At 40.7% G+C, this 16,870-nt stretch overlaps 1 protein-coding gene across 19 annotated transcripts in view; it reads right to left on the bottom strand.

The window, feature by feature from the left end:
* The window catches only part of KMT2C (lysine methyltransferase 2C), a 336,413-nt gene that overhangs the window by 58,129 nt on the left and 261,414 nt on the right, over window positions 1–16,870 (bottom strand). For 18 of the 19 annotated variants that reach the window (XM_073334588.2, XM_073334594.2, XM_073334591.2 and 15 more), the window contains 6 exons: window positions 16,424–16,610; window positions 4,053–4,157; window positions 3,654–3,701; window positions 2,291–2,428; window positions 2,073–2,105; window positions 1,873–1,986 (listed from right to left, as the gene is read on the bottom strand). In XM_073334588.2, coding sequence (XP_073190689.2) covers window positions 1,873–1,986; window positions 2,073–2,105; window positions 2,291–2,428; window positions 3,654–3,701; window positions 4,053–4,157; window positions 16,424–16,610 — 625 coding nt within the window. The remainder of the gene's footprint in view (window positions 1–1,872; window positions 1,987–2,072; window positions 2,106–2,290; window positions 2,429–3,653; window positions 3,702–4,052; window positions 4,158–16,423; window positions 16,611–16,870) is intronic. The other variant, XM_073334595.2, reaches the window with a different exon arrangement.

Here is a 16,870-nt window from a genome sequence, read left to right as displayed (position 1 = left end):
AAATATTAGTGCAGACATGACGTAGGAACAAACTGGCCATGTAATCTATTACCTCTCGTTTGCTTTAAATTATCTCATTTTTAGAACTTTTTGAAGTCTTATATTTTTCTAGAAATTCATCCACATTAACAAACAAATCATTTTTTCCTTTCTTAGATATCTGGTGGTTCTAGAATTACTCACTACTGAAATCAATTTAGACACTAGAATAGATTTCTGAAGCACAAATACATCATAATGGGCTCTCTGCTTGCACCTAAGCGAGTGCCAACTCTACTAGAGATGATGGCTGATGAGAAAAGAGTGCTTTTAACTATGCACCTGGATATTATGTAAAACATGGGTTCCCAAACTGTGTGCCCCGACCTACAAGTGGGCCACAACACAGTGCTGGGTGGTCTGCCACTGGGGGTAGGGTAGGGTAGGGGGTTGTTGCTCCCCCCAAAACTATACACATTGGCATAGTCGCGGCTGGCGATGATCCTCACCCAGGGTCAGAGGAGCCCAGCATCCCCAGCAGGCGACAGAGGGTGAAGCAGAGATACCGGGCGAGGAAATGGGGACGGCCAAGAGGTGGTGGCACTCAGGGCAGCTGGAAGGTTTGCTGCCGTTCCCACTCTGAGCCTGCACACCCCATGGTCTGTGGGTATCAGGACCCCTGGAGTATCGGCTCCGCGGCCCTCCCAGGGACCTGGGCTCAGCAGTGCTGCTCTGTTTCCTCCTGGACAATGCTGTGATCAGGACTGTCACAGTTAATGGCCAGGCCCAGCCTGAGCGGCTACCTCTGTCCAGCCCTTTGAACCCCTGAGCTCCTCCCTGGTGCCTGTGAGGCATGCTAAGGTGCTGGGTGAGTGACTGGGGCATGGCTTCCAGGTAATGAGCTCAAGGCACTCAGCGGGCTGCTGAGGTGGAGGGTGTCGGCAGGAGCAGGCTGTGGCACTTGCCTGGCCCTTTCACCCTCTTGCTTGCCCTGGTCCCTGCTGAGGTGAGGGGCCATGCATGCCCCCTGGTGCCACTCTCCCTGACAGAACTGTGTTAATAGTGGGCCGCAGTGCATAATGCTGCTGCACAGGTGCGGCTCATGGAACAAAGCCTGGGAACCCCTCATGTAAACAGCTCATGAAATACCATTGATGGGGCACTCAGAGTGAAAACCTAGAATTCTAGGATACTTATTCCAGCATTTTCTCAGAAAAATCTATCCAAGATGGTAGAACTAAATAAAGTAAGTCTGATAACCAGCCTTCTTCTGGAATCATGGCTTGAGAAACAAGAAATTTGATTTAGTTTTGCATTTTTTGTTATTGTAAATATTGCAAAATAATGCTAGTTCTCTCTTCCTTGTTTGAATAGTGCCAGTCAATTTTCTTAAATTAACCTTTTTTACAGAAATTAGACTGAATGGCATTGTCACATTTAGACAAAAATGTTACAATTAAGGGGCAGATTAGCTCCTTCTTCACCGTGAGAGTGTGCTTAGATGTACTGACAAAGCAATGAGACAAAATGTCATAATAGGAGCCCTGCTTTATTGCAGACCACTTACAGTACTATACCACAGTCACCCGGTGGAAGAGCTCCAGTATTCCACAAAAAGTCTGTCTAACAAAAGATAGCTTTTCCTCTCAGATATCAAAATCCATTCACATATGTATCAGACACTCAATTTCAAGATGATTTGTGAAATAAAGCATATAGAGTATTTACCTGTAGCTCACGAAAGCTTATGCTCAAATAAATTGGTTAGTCTCTAAGGTGCCACAAGTACTCCTTTTCTTTTTACCCTAGCATAGTTTATCATCATATTTATACTATGAAAGATACATAATTGGTTTTGTACAGCCTGTTTTTAAAAGAAACAGAAGACCATACCCTGATTGTGTAAAGGCATTAACTGAGGTGGAGGCTGTGGCAAAGGAGTTGGCTGAGTGGTTGCAGGACTCAGTACAGCAGTGAACAAGTCTTCCACATCCTTTCCTCCCAGCTCTGTAAAAATAATATGCATAACTTGGCAGGTTCGGTTATATAAACTAAATTTAATAAAAAAGACAGCAACGCTCAAGAGCACATACCTGGAATTTTGTACAGTTTGCCAAGAATTGCACCTGGGCAAAGTAAAAATAACACAAAATTAGCAATAATTCATTTCATGCTCCTAGATAAAACATAATAAAATTAATTCTGTAATTACAATTGCAAAGGCTAATTTCAAATTACATAGTTATAATAGAAAATAGGAAGTATTTGCTTAAGTATTCTACAAAGTCAAGATGTAAGACAAACATTTTACCATCTGTGACCATTTTGTCTAGTTCTGGACTGAGAATTCCATCTAATTGTTCTTCACTGAGGGGCCGTGAACTTTGATTGACACTTGGCTGAGGCAGAGAGGAAGGATCGTCAGAGATGGGACCAATATCTAGTCCAGCTGAAGAGGTAAGAATATTAAGTCAGCCGTAAACAAGGAAATCTACTGACACAGGACAAAGGGCATAAAACATTTCCAAAATGATTTTTGGTTACAGTTTAGTTGTAAACTAAAGCCATCTACTAAAATCTAAAAGTTGATGTTCAAGGGAAAATAAGACATCAATAACAAACAGAAAATATCCAATTTAGATTGCTGCATAGTTTGAGGAAGGCATCTAATTTAATGAAATGCTTAGAATTAGAAGACTTTGAACCAAATTTTGTTGTAATGGGACTTCTAAATTTAGCCACAGGATGTTTTCAAACATTTAATTCTCTTAGAACTTTTTATTTTGTTTATTTTAAAAACAGGAATTTCCTGCAGCAGGTACTTTTAAACCTGATTGGAAGTTACCTTTGACCTTAAGTATCCCCCAAAACTCACTGAATCCTCCTGTGTTAGATTAAATATCTACTAAAATACAGTTCACACTAGTAAATATTTGGCCTATATTAAAATGGCAGCAGCTTCTACTTTCAAAACAGGGCTAAAATATTCTGCATTAAATTAGAAAATACAGTTGTGGGTGTTGAGAAAATACAATTGTTACTTATTCTGTGACATTTATTATATCCTTTTAAAAGTTAAGAAAAATATCTCAGAAGCAACAGACTCTTGGTACTACTGTACACAAGTGACTTTAGCACTTGAAAGGTATTGCAGCACCAAATTCCAACTAAGAAGCACCTTTAAAATAATGTAGCCTGCTTCTTCTAGTTATCATAAACCTGTGTTTTTATATAGAAGTTTTATGTAAAAGTGATCAATCATCACCAGTGATTAAAAAAGACTGACGATCTTTTTATTCATGCTTTATACATAGGCATAATTAAGATGTGTTTTTAAATTAAAAACAAATATATCACTAATACAACTATGTGTAATACTGTCAAATATGAAAGAAAGCAAGGAAATGCATAGTTTTGCATTGTGAAACACACAAAAATAGCAAATGTATTCAAAAAATTCAAAAGAAAACTATCTATCAAGTGCATAGTGCAGGTTTTGTAAATTGTGCTTGGCTCAAACAAACCAGAAAGATAGCAAAAAATGAAAGCATGGATTAGTTACACAGAGTAATGATGCACTAACATCTATGCATGCACAAACAGTTCTTTCAGCTGAAACCACTAGGAAAGATGACTACTTCTAACCATGGGTCATCCATTGTTTAGTTTCTTACCAAATGGGGAGGGTGAGTTCTCAACCTGGAAAGTGCATAAATCAAGACCTACAGGACCCAAACCAGATAAAATGGATGATTATAACAAGAGAAAAAAAAAAGAAAAATAAACTAAGAGCATACACTGCTGCATGCTGAAAAAGCTACGCAGGTATGATAGACATCAGCAGCTGTTTTTATTCCTTTATAAGCAGCAAAGCAAAGGACTGAATAAAACAAAATACTGAAGAGTTTATGGTTTTTGTAAAAGAAGAGATAAAAGTCCTTCTGAAATTGATAAAACAGTTATGTAAATATCAAAGCCATACATCACATAACCTGTGAACATAACACATGAAATGTGTCTATAATCAAGAGAACAAAGAAAACAGCCACCAAGGAGCCGTTAAAAGCTCATACCTGAGTGATCTCCAGACTTTACTAAATCATCAGAAAGTATTCCAAGAATATCATCATCTGTGTTCAAGACCTCTGAAAGGTCAGCCAAAGGGTCATCAGAACTACCTATGTAAGATACAATAAACTAAAAATCAATACAACCATGACACTCACATGTTTATTAAATTATTTGTCCAGTGATTTACATGGATTTAGCAATTTCCTAAATTTAGTAAATGTAATGAATGAGCATGTTGTAAGGAAGACTGACTGGATGATTTTGGGAAAAAACATATAGGGAGAATTTCTAAAAAAGAGAGAGAAAACAATAATCCCACAAATTTAAACAAGTAAACCAACTCTAATTCAGTATATCATAATATGGAAGAATGTCTTAGGTAACCACAATGTACATAAGTATAAGGAGAAAATAAATCAAAGTCAGGCTGGGGAAAAAATTTCTGTTTTATGAGAGTGATTTTCTTATTAATTATATTTTTGAGGGAACATCGCATTTGAAGTTTTTCTTTAGCTATATTTATTATACCTGGCAAATATCAACTGTATTGATAACTCCAAGTGTCAAAAAATCATGAGTGGTTTAAAATTCATGACATTTAACAAAACAAAAACAATGTTTTTTTTATTTGCCTTCTATTTTTTAAACGTTTAGGGCACACTTGGGTTTTCTCTGCAAACTATGAAGGTAAGAAACACACCTTTTTTTCCTCTTTTTTTAAATTTAAGCTTTCTTTCAAAATAATATGACTCCAGGATCTAAGGCTTTAAAAAGAAACACCCAATATCGCAAGATTCACAATAAAATTGCAAGAGCTGGCAGCACTGTAAACATTAAAGATGAAATTTAAATTTTTACTACTGATGGGGAAGTTATGTTCACAAGTATCTTCAGACCCTGCAATTTATAATCATTTGGCTACCATGGCATTTAGTTCACTGTAATAATTATTTCTTCTTGTAATCCTGGAAATATTCATTTGTGAATAAAGTTACGAACATACGTACATGGTTTGCAGGATCAGATTCTACCTCTAGCCTGGATTGAATATTTGGGAAGTGTCCACCCTAGCCTTAACTTGAGGCAGTTTACACATTTGTAAACAAATTGATAGTTAACTCTAGGTAAAAATATCTGCAGATAAACACTTCAACACAAATCACTGAATATCATGAAGCATTCCAATAGGATGAGTTTGACAAATAAACCGGAATAACTTAGAAAGTCTATCAGGGAAAGTAAAGACTACTGAAACCACCCGGAGAAGTACCTCAGAAGTAAAAAATGAAGAGTAGACAGTAACATGGAATAAGAAAAGGAGTACTTGTGGCACCTTAGAGACTAACCAATTTATTTGAGCATAAGCTTTCGTGAGCTACACCTCACTTCATCGAATGCATACTTTGGAAAGTACAGAAGATCTTTTTATACACACAAATCATGAAAAAATGGGTGTTTACCACTACAAAAGGTTTTCTCTCCCCCCACCCCACTCTTCTGCTGGTAATAGCTTATCTAAAGTGATCACCCTCCTTACAATGTGTATGATAATCAAGTTGGGCCATTTCCAACACAAATCCAGGTTTTCTCCCCCCCCCGTCCCCTCCACAAACTCACTCTCCTGGGGGTGGGAGGTGGGGTGGGTGGAGGAAACCTGCATTTGTGTTGGAAATGGCCCACCTTGATTATCATACACATTGTAAGGAGAGTGATCACTTTAGATAAAATATTACCAACAGGAGAGTGGGTTTGTGGGGGGCGGGGGTGGGGAGAAAACCTGGATTTGTGCTGGAAATGGCCCAACTTGATTATCATACACATTGTAAGGAGCGTGATCACTTTAGATAAGCTATTACCAGCAGGAGAGTGGGGAGGGGGGAGAGAAAACCTTTTGTAGTGGTAAACACCCATTTTTTCATGCTTTGTGTGTATAAAAAGATCTTCTGTGCTTTCCACAGTATGCATCCGATGAAGTGAGCTGTGGCTCACGAAAGCTTATGCTCAAATAAATTGGTTAGTCTCTAAGGTGCCACAAGTACTCCTTTTCATTTTGCGAATACAGACTAACACGGCTGTTACTCTGAAACCTAACATGGAATAGAGATGGAGGCAAGTGAAGGTGGGTAGGAGAAAGAGGGACATCAGTAAGACACACCACTAGAATGATAGAAACTAGAAATAGGAAAGACATCTACTGTCCAACCCTGCCATTGCAGCAATTTTTAGTTTTATTCAATCTAGTGTAACCTGGCTCAAGGGGTGTGCTTCCTGAGGCTACGCCAGAGTCTTCTAGACCTCACATGACCTAAAGGTTTTTTCAGCTGTTTAGATTAAGTTTTCCTTTCTCTAACTTGATCCCACTACTCCTAATGGTTCTTCCCTGAACCATGCTAAAAATCAGAGTAGACCAGACAATAGACCTGACCCTCTTTGTATCATCATTTACACCCATCATTTGCATAGTACTGCCTTCTATTGGGTAATGTTTTATGCTTCATGCTCACTTTGCAATTTATAGGACAATATATCAGAGGAGAATGGCTACAAATTGAGCGACATTATTGTGCATAGAGAACAGGGACTAATTTTAATGAGGGAAGCACTTTAAGTGCCTCAGAAATATATCAGCTGTGGATAGTTTATTTAATCGGTGTACCTGGTGCTACAAAAGACTATGGAACGTAAGTACAGTACTGTGAACAAAAGTTGGTTCTGCTTTTGTGATAAAATTTTGCCTTTTGCATATTAACTTTTGTATTTTGGTGCCAGTACACAAATCATGCAAATGGTTGGGTAATTCATGTAGCACCACAAAGTGATGCTGATGACATAAGATAGCTGGATGGCTTACTAGCTGGCTAGCTAAAAGAATCACATGCAGTCAATGCTTGGCTTTTATGAAATTCCAACCAAGAATGCATACCTGGCCTATGGCAGAGTTACTGAAGGAGGAAAAAAAAGTCCCCTAATGTAGCAAACACCCAGGCAGAATTGGCACCCTTCAGTTTTTCTGCAATATTTTTTTCTATGCTGTGGCAGTTTTCCCTTTAGGCTTCAATAAAGCTATCTTGGCACGGTCCTTAATACTTTAAGCACCTTTTAATTAAAACAAAAATCTTAATCTAAGTAGTTAGAAATGGCTCATGGTGAAAAGATGTAACTGAACAGAGCTTACAACTTAGACTGCCTCTCTGTTGGCCAGCTCTGTTCCTGTTGTGTTCACTGTCACTTTTTTTTTTAAAAGAGCTTTTTTCCCATTTGTTCTAATATTTGTCACTTTTTTTTCTTTCAGTTAAATTGAATGTGTGTTCAGTCGTAGCTTGGAAACTGCCAAGTTGTTTTGGTCAGCTGCTTCAGATGAAAGCCAAAGGCTTGACACCAGTTGTCACTTCACTTGGCTGTTTTGGATTGGAGATGAAAACTAATGCCAAGCAAAAAGGAAAAATGACTTACCTGCATTTTTGGGTTCCTGAATGAACACAGTTATATTGCTACCTTGTGAACTTCATTCCTCTGCTGCATTTATTTGTTTTTGTTTATTTACATTCAAATAATAAAGATGCCTATCTAAGGCTCTAGGCTGTCTCACATAATTAATTACACAATACATACAATTGAATTAAATCTCAGCAACATTAAAATCCGTTCCAGTGGAACTCTGCCAACCACCTGCCTTAATCATCATCTGGGAAGCATACCCTCAGCCACCTCCAGAGACCATATCAAACAGATGTCTTTTGTAGCATGCCCAAATAATCACCAAACGGGATATTTCAGACCAAAGGAGGGTAAGAGAGGTTCGGGGAGGATAGAGCGAGAACAAGTTCCAGAGTCCCAGATCCCTCACAGAGAATGTCCTTCCAGCTGTCCCTCTCTTTTATAACAAGGGGGATCCAGCTCAGGTAACCCTGTTAACTGCAGCAGTGGTAGTATGGCCTGGCGAGAGAGACAACCCCTCAGGGAGGCCGATCCCAGGCCATTTAGGGCTTTATAGGTCATAATCAACACTTTGAACTCCACCAATGGGCAGCAAGTGTATATCCTGGAGCTCTGAGGTCATGTGATCCCAGTATGATGCCCTGCTCAGTAACTGAGCTGCTGCATTCTGCACCAGCTTCAGTCTCTGAATGGTTTTAACGTGGGGCTTTGACAGTCTGTACCCCTATATTCACCCCTTTTACAGGACTATGATAAATCTTGTATAACGTATGCCTTGTAAGGTATCATTTGAAAACTTGTAATTTGCTGATCATATGTCCTGGTAAAATATGTGTGGCAACACTGCATGTAAAGTTATAAGATTCCACTGTATGGTATTACTAAGACATGTTCCAGTCTGGGGGAAACAGCCACAAACTATTCCCCAGAGACAAAAGGCTAGCCAATGCCTCAGCCAGGTGTCAACAAAATCAAATGGACCATCGCCTGTTAAATGGCCATTTTTTGGCAGGAAAGAGGACATGGGTGAAAATCTGTAATTTCACAAAAAAAGAGGAGGGGGTTCCCATCCACACAGACTTTATGTCTTCTGAACCTGAGCTGGAGATGATTCTTGAAGAAGAGAAAGAACTATGAGGATAGAGTAGGTGCCCCAAATAATTCCTCCCTTTCTCTCTACCCACAGCACCCACAACACCTGAAGAACAGAGGAAACAACTTTGGATTGGGGGAGAATCCTGACTGAAAGGAATTCAGGCAGTAAGACTGCTGTAACATGTGGTGAGAGAGACCTTTGCTTTGAGTTCACTTAGCTTGTTAAATTAGGCATTAGTTGTGTTTTACTTTTATTTTCTTGTAACCAATTTTGACTCTGATGCCTCATTACTGGTAATCACTTAAAATCTATCTTTTGTAATTAATAAACTTGTTTTATTTTATGTAAACCAATGTGTTTGGATTGAAGTGTTTGGGAAGTTCCCTTTGGGATAACAGGATTCGTGCATATCATTTTCTATTAATAAAATGGCGGATTTTATATGAACTTGTATTGTCTAGGAGAGAGCTGGGAGGTACAAAATGTACATTTCTGGGGGGAAGTCTGGGGCTGGAAATTTGATGGTGTTACTCTGCAGTTTTCAGAGTAGCAGCCGTGTTAGTCTGTATTCGCAAAAAGAAAAGGAGTACTAGTGGCACCTTAGAGACTAACCAACTTATTTGAGCATGAGCTTTCGAAAGCTCGTGCTCAAATAAGTTGGTTAGTCTCTAAGGTGCCACTAGTACTCCTTTTCTTTTTACTCTGCAGTGTAATTCATGGGTGGCTGGCTATAGCACTCATACACTATAACTGGGAGCAACTTACTTGTTGGAGGCTATGTGAGAGGAGACCAGGAGTGATAACTCTCACAGCAAAGCAGCGTAAAAGGCACCCCAGGTTGGAGAGCTGAGGGGATACAGCTGTTCATCGGTCTAGATTGTACCCTGGGACAGTGGCCCCAGGTAGAGAGCACTGCAATAGCCGGGTCTTGCAAAAGCAGGGATAACAGTGGCGAGGTTTGCATCCAAAATGAAAGGTTGCAACCACTTACTCAGATGCAGATGAGGAAAAGCTGACTGAGTCACTGCTGTAATACGATCCTCAAACAGCAGCTGGGAGTCTAAAATAACCCTAAATTGTGAACACTAACAACTAATGGCAGTGATAATCCCTGATATCACCTTCACCACCGCTTCTGGCTGTTTCCCCCAACCCATCATCACCATCTCAGTCTTGTCTGAATTGAGCTTCAGCCACGTCGCTCTCATCTATGCCCTAATTTCAACCAGACATGGGCTGAGGCACTGAACCCATCATCCAAGTCAGATGAGACAGAGACCTATAGACTGGTGTCATCAGCATACTGAAAACACTAAACCCCCATGGCTCCTTATTAACCCTTCTAAGGGTCCCAAATAGATGTTGAACAGAAGGGATGACACAGTGGCAACCTGCAACACCCCATCCTTGAGAACTCTTCCAAGAAGACAAGCAATTGCACACAAATACCCATTAAGATCTGTTGTAATAGGGGTTTCTGAGAGTAAAGAACAAGGCCACTGATCAAAGGCAGCTGATGCAGATCTAATACCACTGACATTGGTCTTCATCCCTAACAAGAAGGAGATCAGCCACCAGTGTGATCAATTCAGTCTCTGTGCCATAGCCAGATCTATAGCCAGATTGACAAAGGGTCAAGGAGGTCAAAGTCTTCCAGATACTGTGAGAGCTGTCTCACCATAACCTTCTGCACAATCTTAATCAAAAAGGGAAAGATGTGATACTGGTTGATAATTAGCAAGATTGCAGTGGCCAGTGATGTCTTCTTAAGCAAAAGTGGCGCTAATGCTTCCTACAAGAGAGACGCTGACCATCTCCATAAGTAAGTATTTCCTCTCTGGCCTTCATCAGCCAGAAAGAACATGGATCCAAAGCAAAGGCTGAGGGACAAAATTCTCCCAACGTCTCTAGTACCTCAGGGAGCATTACTGGCTGAAATTCCAGGAGTGAAGACAAGGCCCTTGTTCCCTCAAGAGCTTGTTTTGTCACCCCGGAAACAGATAAGCCATCTCTGATCTGATCAATATTGTCCACAAAAGAGCAAAACAATTTCCTTACAATGGGAGGGACTTAGACCAGCTACTGAGCTGAGACAGTCCAGATTTACCAGATGATCTACCATCTGAAATAAATCTGCAGATGCTATCATGGAGGGAAAGAACTGTTTCTTAGCCGCACACACAGCCAGAGCACAAGAGTTTTTAAAAAAAAAATCTTTACGCTGAAACCAATCAGGCTAGGCATTGGACTTCCATCACTGGCACTCCAGCCATCTCATGGTGTATTGCAAGATGGAATATGCACAAGTCATAGTTCTGACTCACTGAAATCTCAACAGCAGGATGGATACATCGGCTGACTTGGCATTCCTATAAACCTATAGTGGCTGCTGGTAATTACTGTTATACTTATGTTTACTGAAGTTTAAACTAAGCCTACATGGTTCTCTGTTGCTCAGAATTTACTCTTTGTTTTGGAGTGAACTTTTCCACATTTTGTCTCAGTTTAAAACAAAACAAAAAAAATTGTTTAAAGTTCCTGGGCTCTCAGGCTTTGTGCCCTGAAATGGATTGAGACTTCTAGAGTCCAGAAACTCAGAAAGAGGGCACGAGGATTGAGTCTTCTAACCCCTCTTCCTGGGGAACAGGTCTCCATGGCCCTCTGGTTGGTAAGGCACCAAGCAATAAGCACTGGCTACATGGTCATAGAGAAGAGTGGATGCAAAAGCTGCTCCCTAGCTGTTATTCTGGAGATACTAGGGTTATTCATGTAACACTGCACCATGCCCCTGTGAAATGCACATATATTAATGGGGAATGAGAGAACATACTTCAATAATTAAAACACTAGGTACCTGTACCAGCAGAAGTAAAGTATGCAATTGCATGGTTTTATATTTTCCCCTAGCATTTCCTATTTTGTTTTTCCTCCCAAGCTTTAAAAAACAGGAAATTAAATGCATAACATGACATTAAAGCAGCAGTAAGGCTGCATAATTCATAGAATATCAGGGTTGGAAGGGACCCCAGAAGGTCATCTAGTCCAACCCCCTGCTCGAAGCAGGACCAATTCCCAGTTAAATCATCCCAGCCAGGGCTTTGTCAAGCCTGACCTTAAAAACCTCTAAGGAAGGAGATTCTACCACCTCCCTAGGTAACGCATTCCAGTGTTTCACCACCCTCTTAGTGAAAAAGTTTTTCCTAATATCCAATCTAAACCTCCCCCACTGCAACTTGAGACCATTACTCCTCGTTCTGTCATCTGCTACCATTGAGAACAGTTTAGAGCCATCCTCTTTGGAACCCCCTTTCAGGTAGTTGAAAGCAGCTATCAAATCCCCCCTCATTCTTCTCTTCTGCAGGCTAAACAATCCCAGCTCCCTCAGCCTCTCCTCATAACTCATGTGTTCCAGACCCCTAATCATTTTTGTTGCCCTTCGCTGGACTCTCTCCAATTTATCCACATCCTTCTTGAAGTGTGGGGCCCAAAACTGGACACAGTACTCCAGATGAGGCCTCACCAATGTCGAATAGAGGGGAACGATCACGTCCCTCGATCTGCTCGCTATGCCCCTACTTATACATCCCAAAATGCCATTGGCCTTCTTGGCAACAAGGGCACACTGCTGACTCATATCCAGCTTCTCGTCCACTGTCACCCCTAGGTCCTTTTCCGCAGAACTGCTGCCTAGCCATTCGGTCCCTAGTCTGTAGCTGTGCATTGGGTTCTTCCGTCCTAAGTGCAGGACCCTGCACTTATCCTTATTGAATCTCATCAGATTTCTTTTGGCCCAATCCTCCAATTTGTCTAGGTCCTTCTGTATCCTATCCCTCCCCTCCAGCGTATCTACCACTCCTCCCAGTTTAGTATCATCCGCAAATTTGCTGAGAGTGCAATCCACACCATCCTCCAGATCATTTATGAAGATATTGAACAAAACCGGCCCCAGGACCGACCCTTGGGGCACTCCACTTGATACCGGCTGCCAACTAGACATGGAGCCATTGATCACTACCCGTTGAGCCCGACAATCTAGCCAGCTTTCTACCCACCTTATAGTGCATTCATCCAGCCCATACTTCTTCCATACTTCATAATTCTTCTTCTACTTCTAATTAAAAACTTGTACCCCATTGGCTTAATATATTAGTGCTTATGGCCCCAGTCCTGCAAGTAGATGCACAAGCATGGAGCTTTGTTCGCATCCATGGAGAGTTTCAATGGAGCTCCTCATAGGTAAAGAGATCTGTGTGAGTGTATCTACTTGCAGAGTAGGGACTTATTATACAATGTAGACTAGAAAACGTGCAGTGGGGGCTGTGATAACATTACTGTAAGGTTCTTAATCTTTGCATTCCTTGATTCTTGTGATTTTAATTGTGCAACATTAAAGTTGTAGCCTTTTTAGTTTAACTACCATTTTCAAAGGGCAACAAGACAGCTAAGTAATTTTCTCTTTTGCAAAGGTAAAAGTTATAATAGATGCCCAATTTGTGCACATTCAAAAACGCCAGGAATATACAGGTACAAAATTATTGGGTAACAGTACAAAAAACTATTTACAGTAAGGATCAGACAAGCTATGAGTCACAAAATAACCATATAGCATAATACAAAGTGTTAATGTAGAGAGGGATAATATACCTCTAAACACATAGCACATACCTATGAAAAAAGAAAAGGAGTACTTGTGGCACCTTAGAGACTAACCAATTTATTTGAGCATAAGCTTTCGTGAGCTACAGCTCACTTCATCGGATGCATACTGTGGAAAGCACAGAAGATCTTTTTATACACACAAAGCATGAAAAAATGGGTGTTTACCACTACAAAAGGTTTTCTCTCCCCCCACCCCACTTTCCTGCTGGTAATAGCTTATCTAAAGTGATCACTCTCCTTACAATGTGTATGATAATCAAGTTGGGCCATTTCCAGCACAAATCCAGGGTTTAACAAGAACGTCTTGGGGGGGGGTAGGAAAAAACAAGGGGAAATAGGTTACCTTGCATAATGACTTAGCCACTCCCAGTCTCTATTCAAGCCTAAGTTAATTGTATCCAATTTGCAAATGAATTCCAATTCAACAGTTTCTCGCTGGAGTCTGGATTTGAAGTTTTTTTGTTGTAATATCGCAACTTTCATGTCTGTAATCGCGTGACCAGAGAGATTGAAGTGTTCTCCGACTGGTTTATGAATGTTATAATTTTTGACATCTGATTTGTGTCCATTTAGTCTATTACGTAGAGACTGTCCAGTTTGACCCATGTACACGGCAGAGGGGCATTGCTGGCACATGATGGCATATATCACATTGGTGGATGTGCAGGTGAACGAGCCTCTGATAGTGTGGCTGATGTTATTAGGCCCTGTGATGGTGTCCCCTGAATAGATATGTGGGCACAGTTGGCAACGGGCTTTGTTGCAAGGATAGGTTCCTGAGTTAGTGGTTCTGTTGTGTGGTATGTGGTTGCTGGTGAGTATTTGCTTCAGGTTGGGGGGCTGTCTGTAGGCAAGGACTGGCCTGTCTCCCAAGATTTGAGAGTGTGTTGGGTCATCCTTCAGGATAGGTTGTAGATCCTTAATAATGCATTGGAGGGGTTTTAGTTGGGGGCTGAAGGTGATGGCTAGTGGCGTTCTGTTATTTTCTTTGTTAGGCCTGTCCTGTAGTAGGTGACTTCTGGGAACTCTTCTGGCTCTATCAATCTGTTTCTTCACTTTCGCAGGTGGGTATTGTAGTTGTAAGAATGCTTGATAGAGATCTTGTATGTGTTTGTCTCTGTCTGAGGGGTTGGAGCAAATGCGGTTGCATCGCAGAGCTTGGCTGTAGACAATGGATCGTGTGGTGTGGTCAGGGTGAAAGCTGGAGGCATGTAGGTAGGAATAGCAGTCAGTAGTTTTCCGGTATAGGGTGGTGTTTATGTGACCATTGTTTATTAGCACTGTAGTGTCCAGGAAGTGGATCTCTCGTGTGGACTGGACCAGGCTGAGGTTGATGGTGGGATGGAAATTGTTGAAATCATGGTGGAATTCCTCAAGGGCTTCTTTTCCATGGGTCCAGATGATGAAGATGTCATCAATATAGCGCAAGTAGAGTGGGGCGTTACAGGCCTAACAAAGAAAATAACAGAACGCCACTAGCTGTCACCTTCAGCCCCCAACTAAAACCCCTCCAACACATTATTAAGGATCTACAACCTATCCTGAAGGATGATCCAACACTCTCACAAATCTTGGGAGACAGGCCAGTCCTTGCCTACAGACAGCCCCCCAACCTGAAGCAAATACTCACCAGCAACCACATACCACACAACAGAACCACTAACTCAGGAACCTATCCTTGCAACAAAGCCCGTTGCCAACTGTGCCCACATATCTATTCAGGGGACATCATCACAGGGCCTAATAACATCAGTCACACTATCAGAGGCTCGTTCACCTGCACATCCACCAATGTGATATATGCCATCACGTGCCAGCAATGCCCCTCTGACATGTACATTGGTCAAACTGGACAGTCTCTATGTAAAAGACTAAATGGACACAAATCAGATGTCAAGAATTATAACATTCATAAACCGTCGGAGAACACTTCAATCTCTCTGGTCATGCGATTACAGACATGAAAGTTGCGATATTACAACAAAAAAACTTCAAATCCAGACTCCAGCGAGAGACTGTTGAATTGGAATTCATTTGCAAATTGGATACAATTAACTTAGGCTTGAATAGAGACTGGGAGTGGCTAAGTCATTATGCAAGGTAACCTATTTCCCCTTGTTTTTTCCTACCCCCCCCAGACGTTCTTGTTAAACTCTGGATTTGTGCTGGAAATGGCCCACCTTGATTATCATACACATTATAAGGAGAGTGATCACTTTAGATAAGCTATTACCAGCAGGAGAGTGGGGTGGGGGGAGGTATTTTTTCATGCTTTGTGTGTATAAAAAGATCTTCTGTGCTTTCCACAGTATGCATCCGATGAAGTGAGCTGTAGCTCACGAAAGCTTATGCTCAAATAAATTGGTTAGTCTCTAAGGTGCCACAAGTCCTCCTTTTCTTTTTGCGAATACAGACTAACATGGCTGTTACTCTGAAACCTGACATACCTATGAGACATTTAGAAAAAGAATTCTTGAAGTAGCAGGACAGTTGGGAAAAAGAGAGATTGCTCCCTTGAGTGAAGCTGGCCTTTCAGCAGCACTTTGTGGCACTCCAGCCATGTTCAAGACTCACTATCCATCAAGTTAAAATAATATTCCCAGTTCAGCTTGTGCAGTAGAAAGTGAGAGTCAAAAGCTGCCTTTTGGCTACACACTGCACCCTGAAAGAGCATTCAGGCTCATGGGGGACAATATAAAGGCAAAAAGAATCCCCAAATATCTGAGCAGTCTGGGAAACTAAAATAATCAATACTAAAAATTAGAGAATAATAACTTTAAAATAAATATTCACCAGTACAAAGAACAGGTTTTTAATGTTGTTTTCCAATTAGTCTACTGTAGCCTTCCATCATGAAGGATTTGTCTTCCTAAAACAAGATACACCTACCCTGTTTCTAAGTGTTTTGAAAACATGCAAATTAAAATCAAGGAGTCTTATTAGAACATGTATAAGGCAAGTCAGTGGAAGGTCTGCAGCTGTGTATTATGTATAATGACTCTAGAATGAACACCCAATTGTGGCTTATCACCCAATATAATGTTAACTTGTCTTGTAATATTAAGTTAAAGAATGTTAGAAAGTGTATATGTTAAAAACGAACACACAAAAGCATGGGAAAGCTCCTATAACAACAAAACCAAACATGACTGAATTATCACTAACTTTAGCTTGGTATACCTTGAGCTCCCAGTTTTGCTTGAGCTGGAGTAGACACTGAACTAAGCAGTGGGTCGGAAGATGGATCCAGAAAATTGGTGGTCTGATTAGTTTTACATGACATCAGAAGTGATTCTTCGGATAAATTATTTAGGCTCATCTTACTTTGTCTACTGATATCTAGGAGATCTTTTCCAAAGAAAGCTTCCTGTAATGAAGACAAACATACACTAAAGTCAGTCTATTTAGGAAAATTTTTATATCTGTCTACATAAGAAAGTTTTACTAGTTATATCAATATAGTTATATGGCATCCGTATGGACACTATTATATTGGTATAAGAGTGTCCACTCTGGAAGGGGGAGGGGAGGCGTGTGTGTGTGTGTGTCACTAGTGGAGGGTAGTAGTGGTTACACTGGTGCAACCACATCAGTTTAAATTCACATCTTAGGTTATATAGGAAAAAA

The sequence above is a fragment of the Lepidochelys kempii genome, chromosome 2 (assembly GCF_965140285.1).
Source record: "Lepidochelys kempii isolate rLepKem1 chromosome 2, rLepKem1.hap1, whole genome shotgun sequence".
Taxonomy (NCBI): domain Eukaryota; kingdom Metazoa; phylum Chordata; order Testudines; family Cheloniidae; genus Lepidochelys; species Lepidochelys kempii.
Note: the sequence above shows the minus strand (reverse complement) of the source record. Positions and strands in the feature narration are given on the sequence as shown.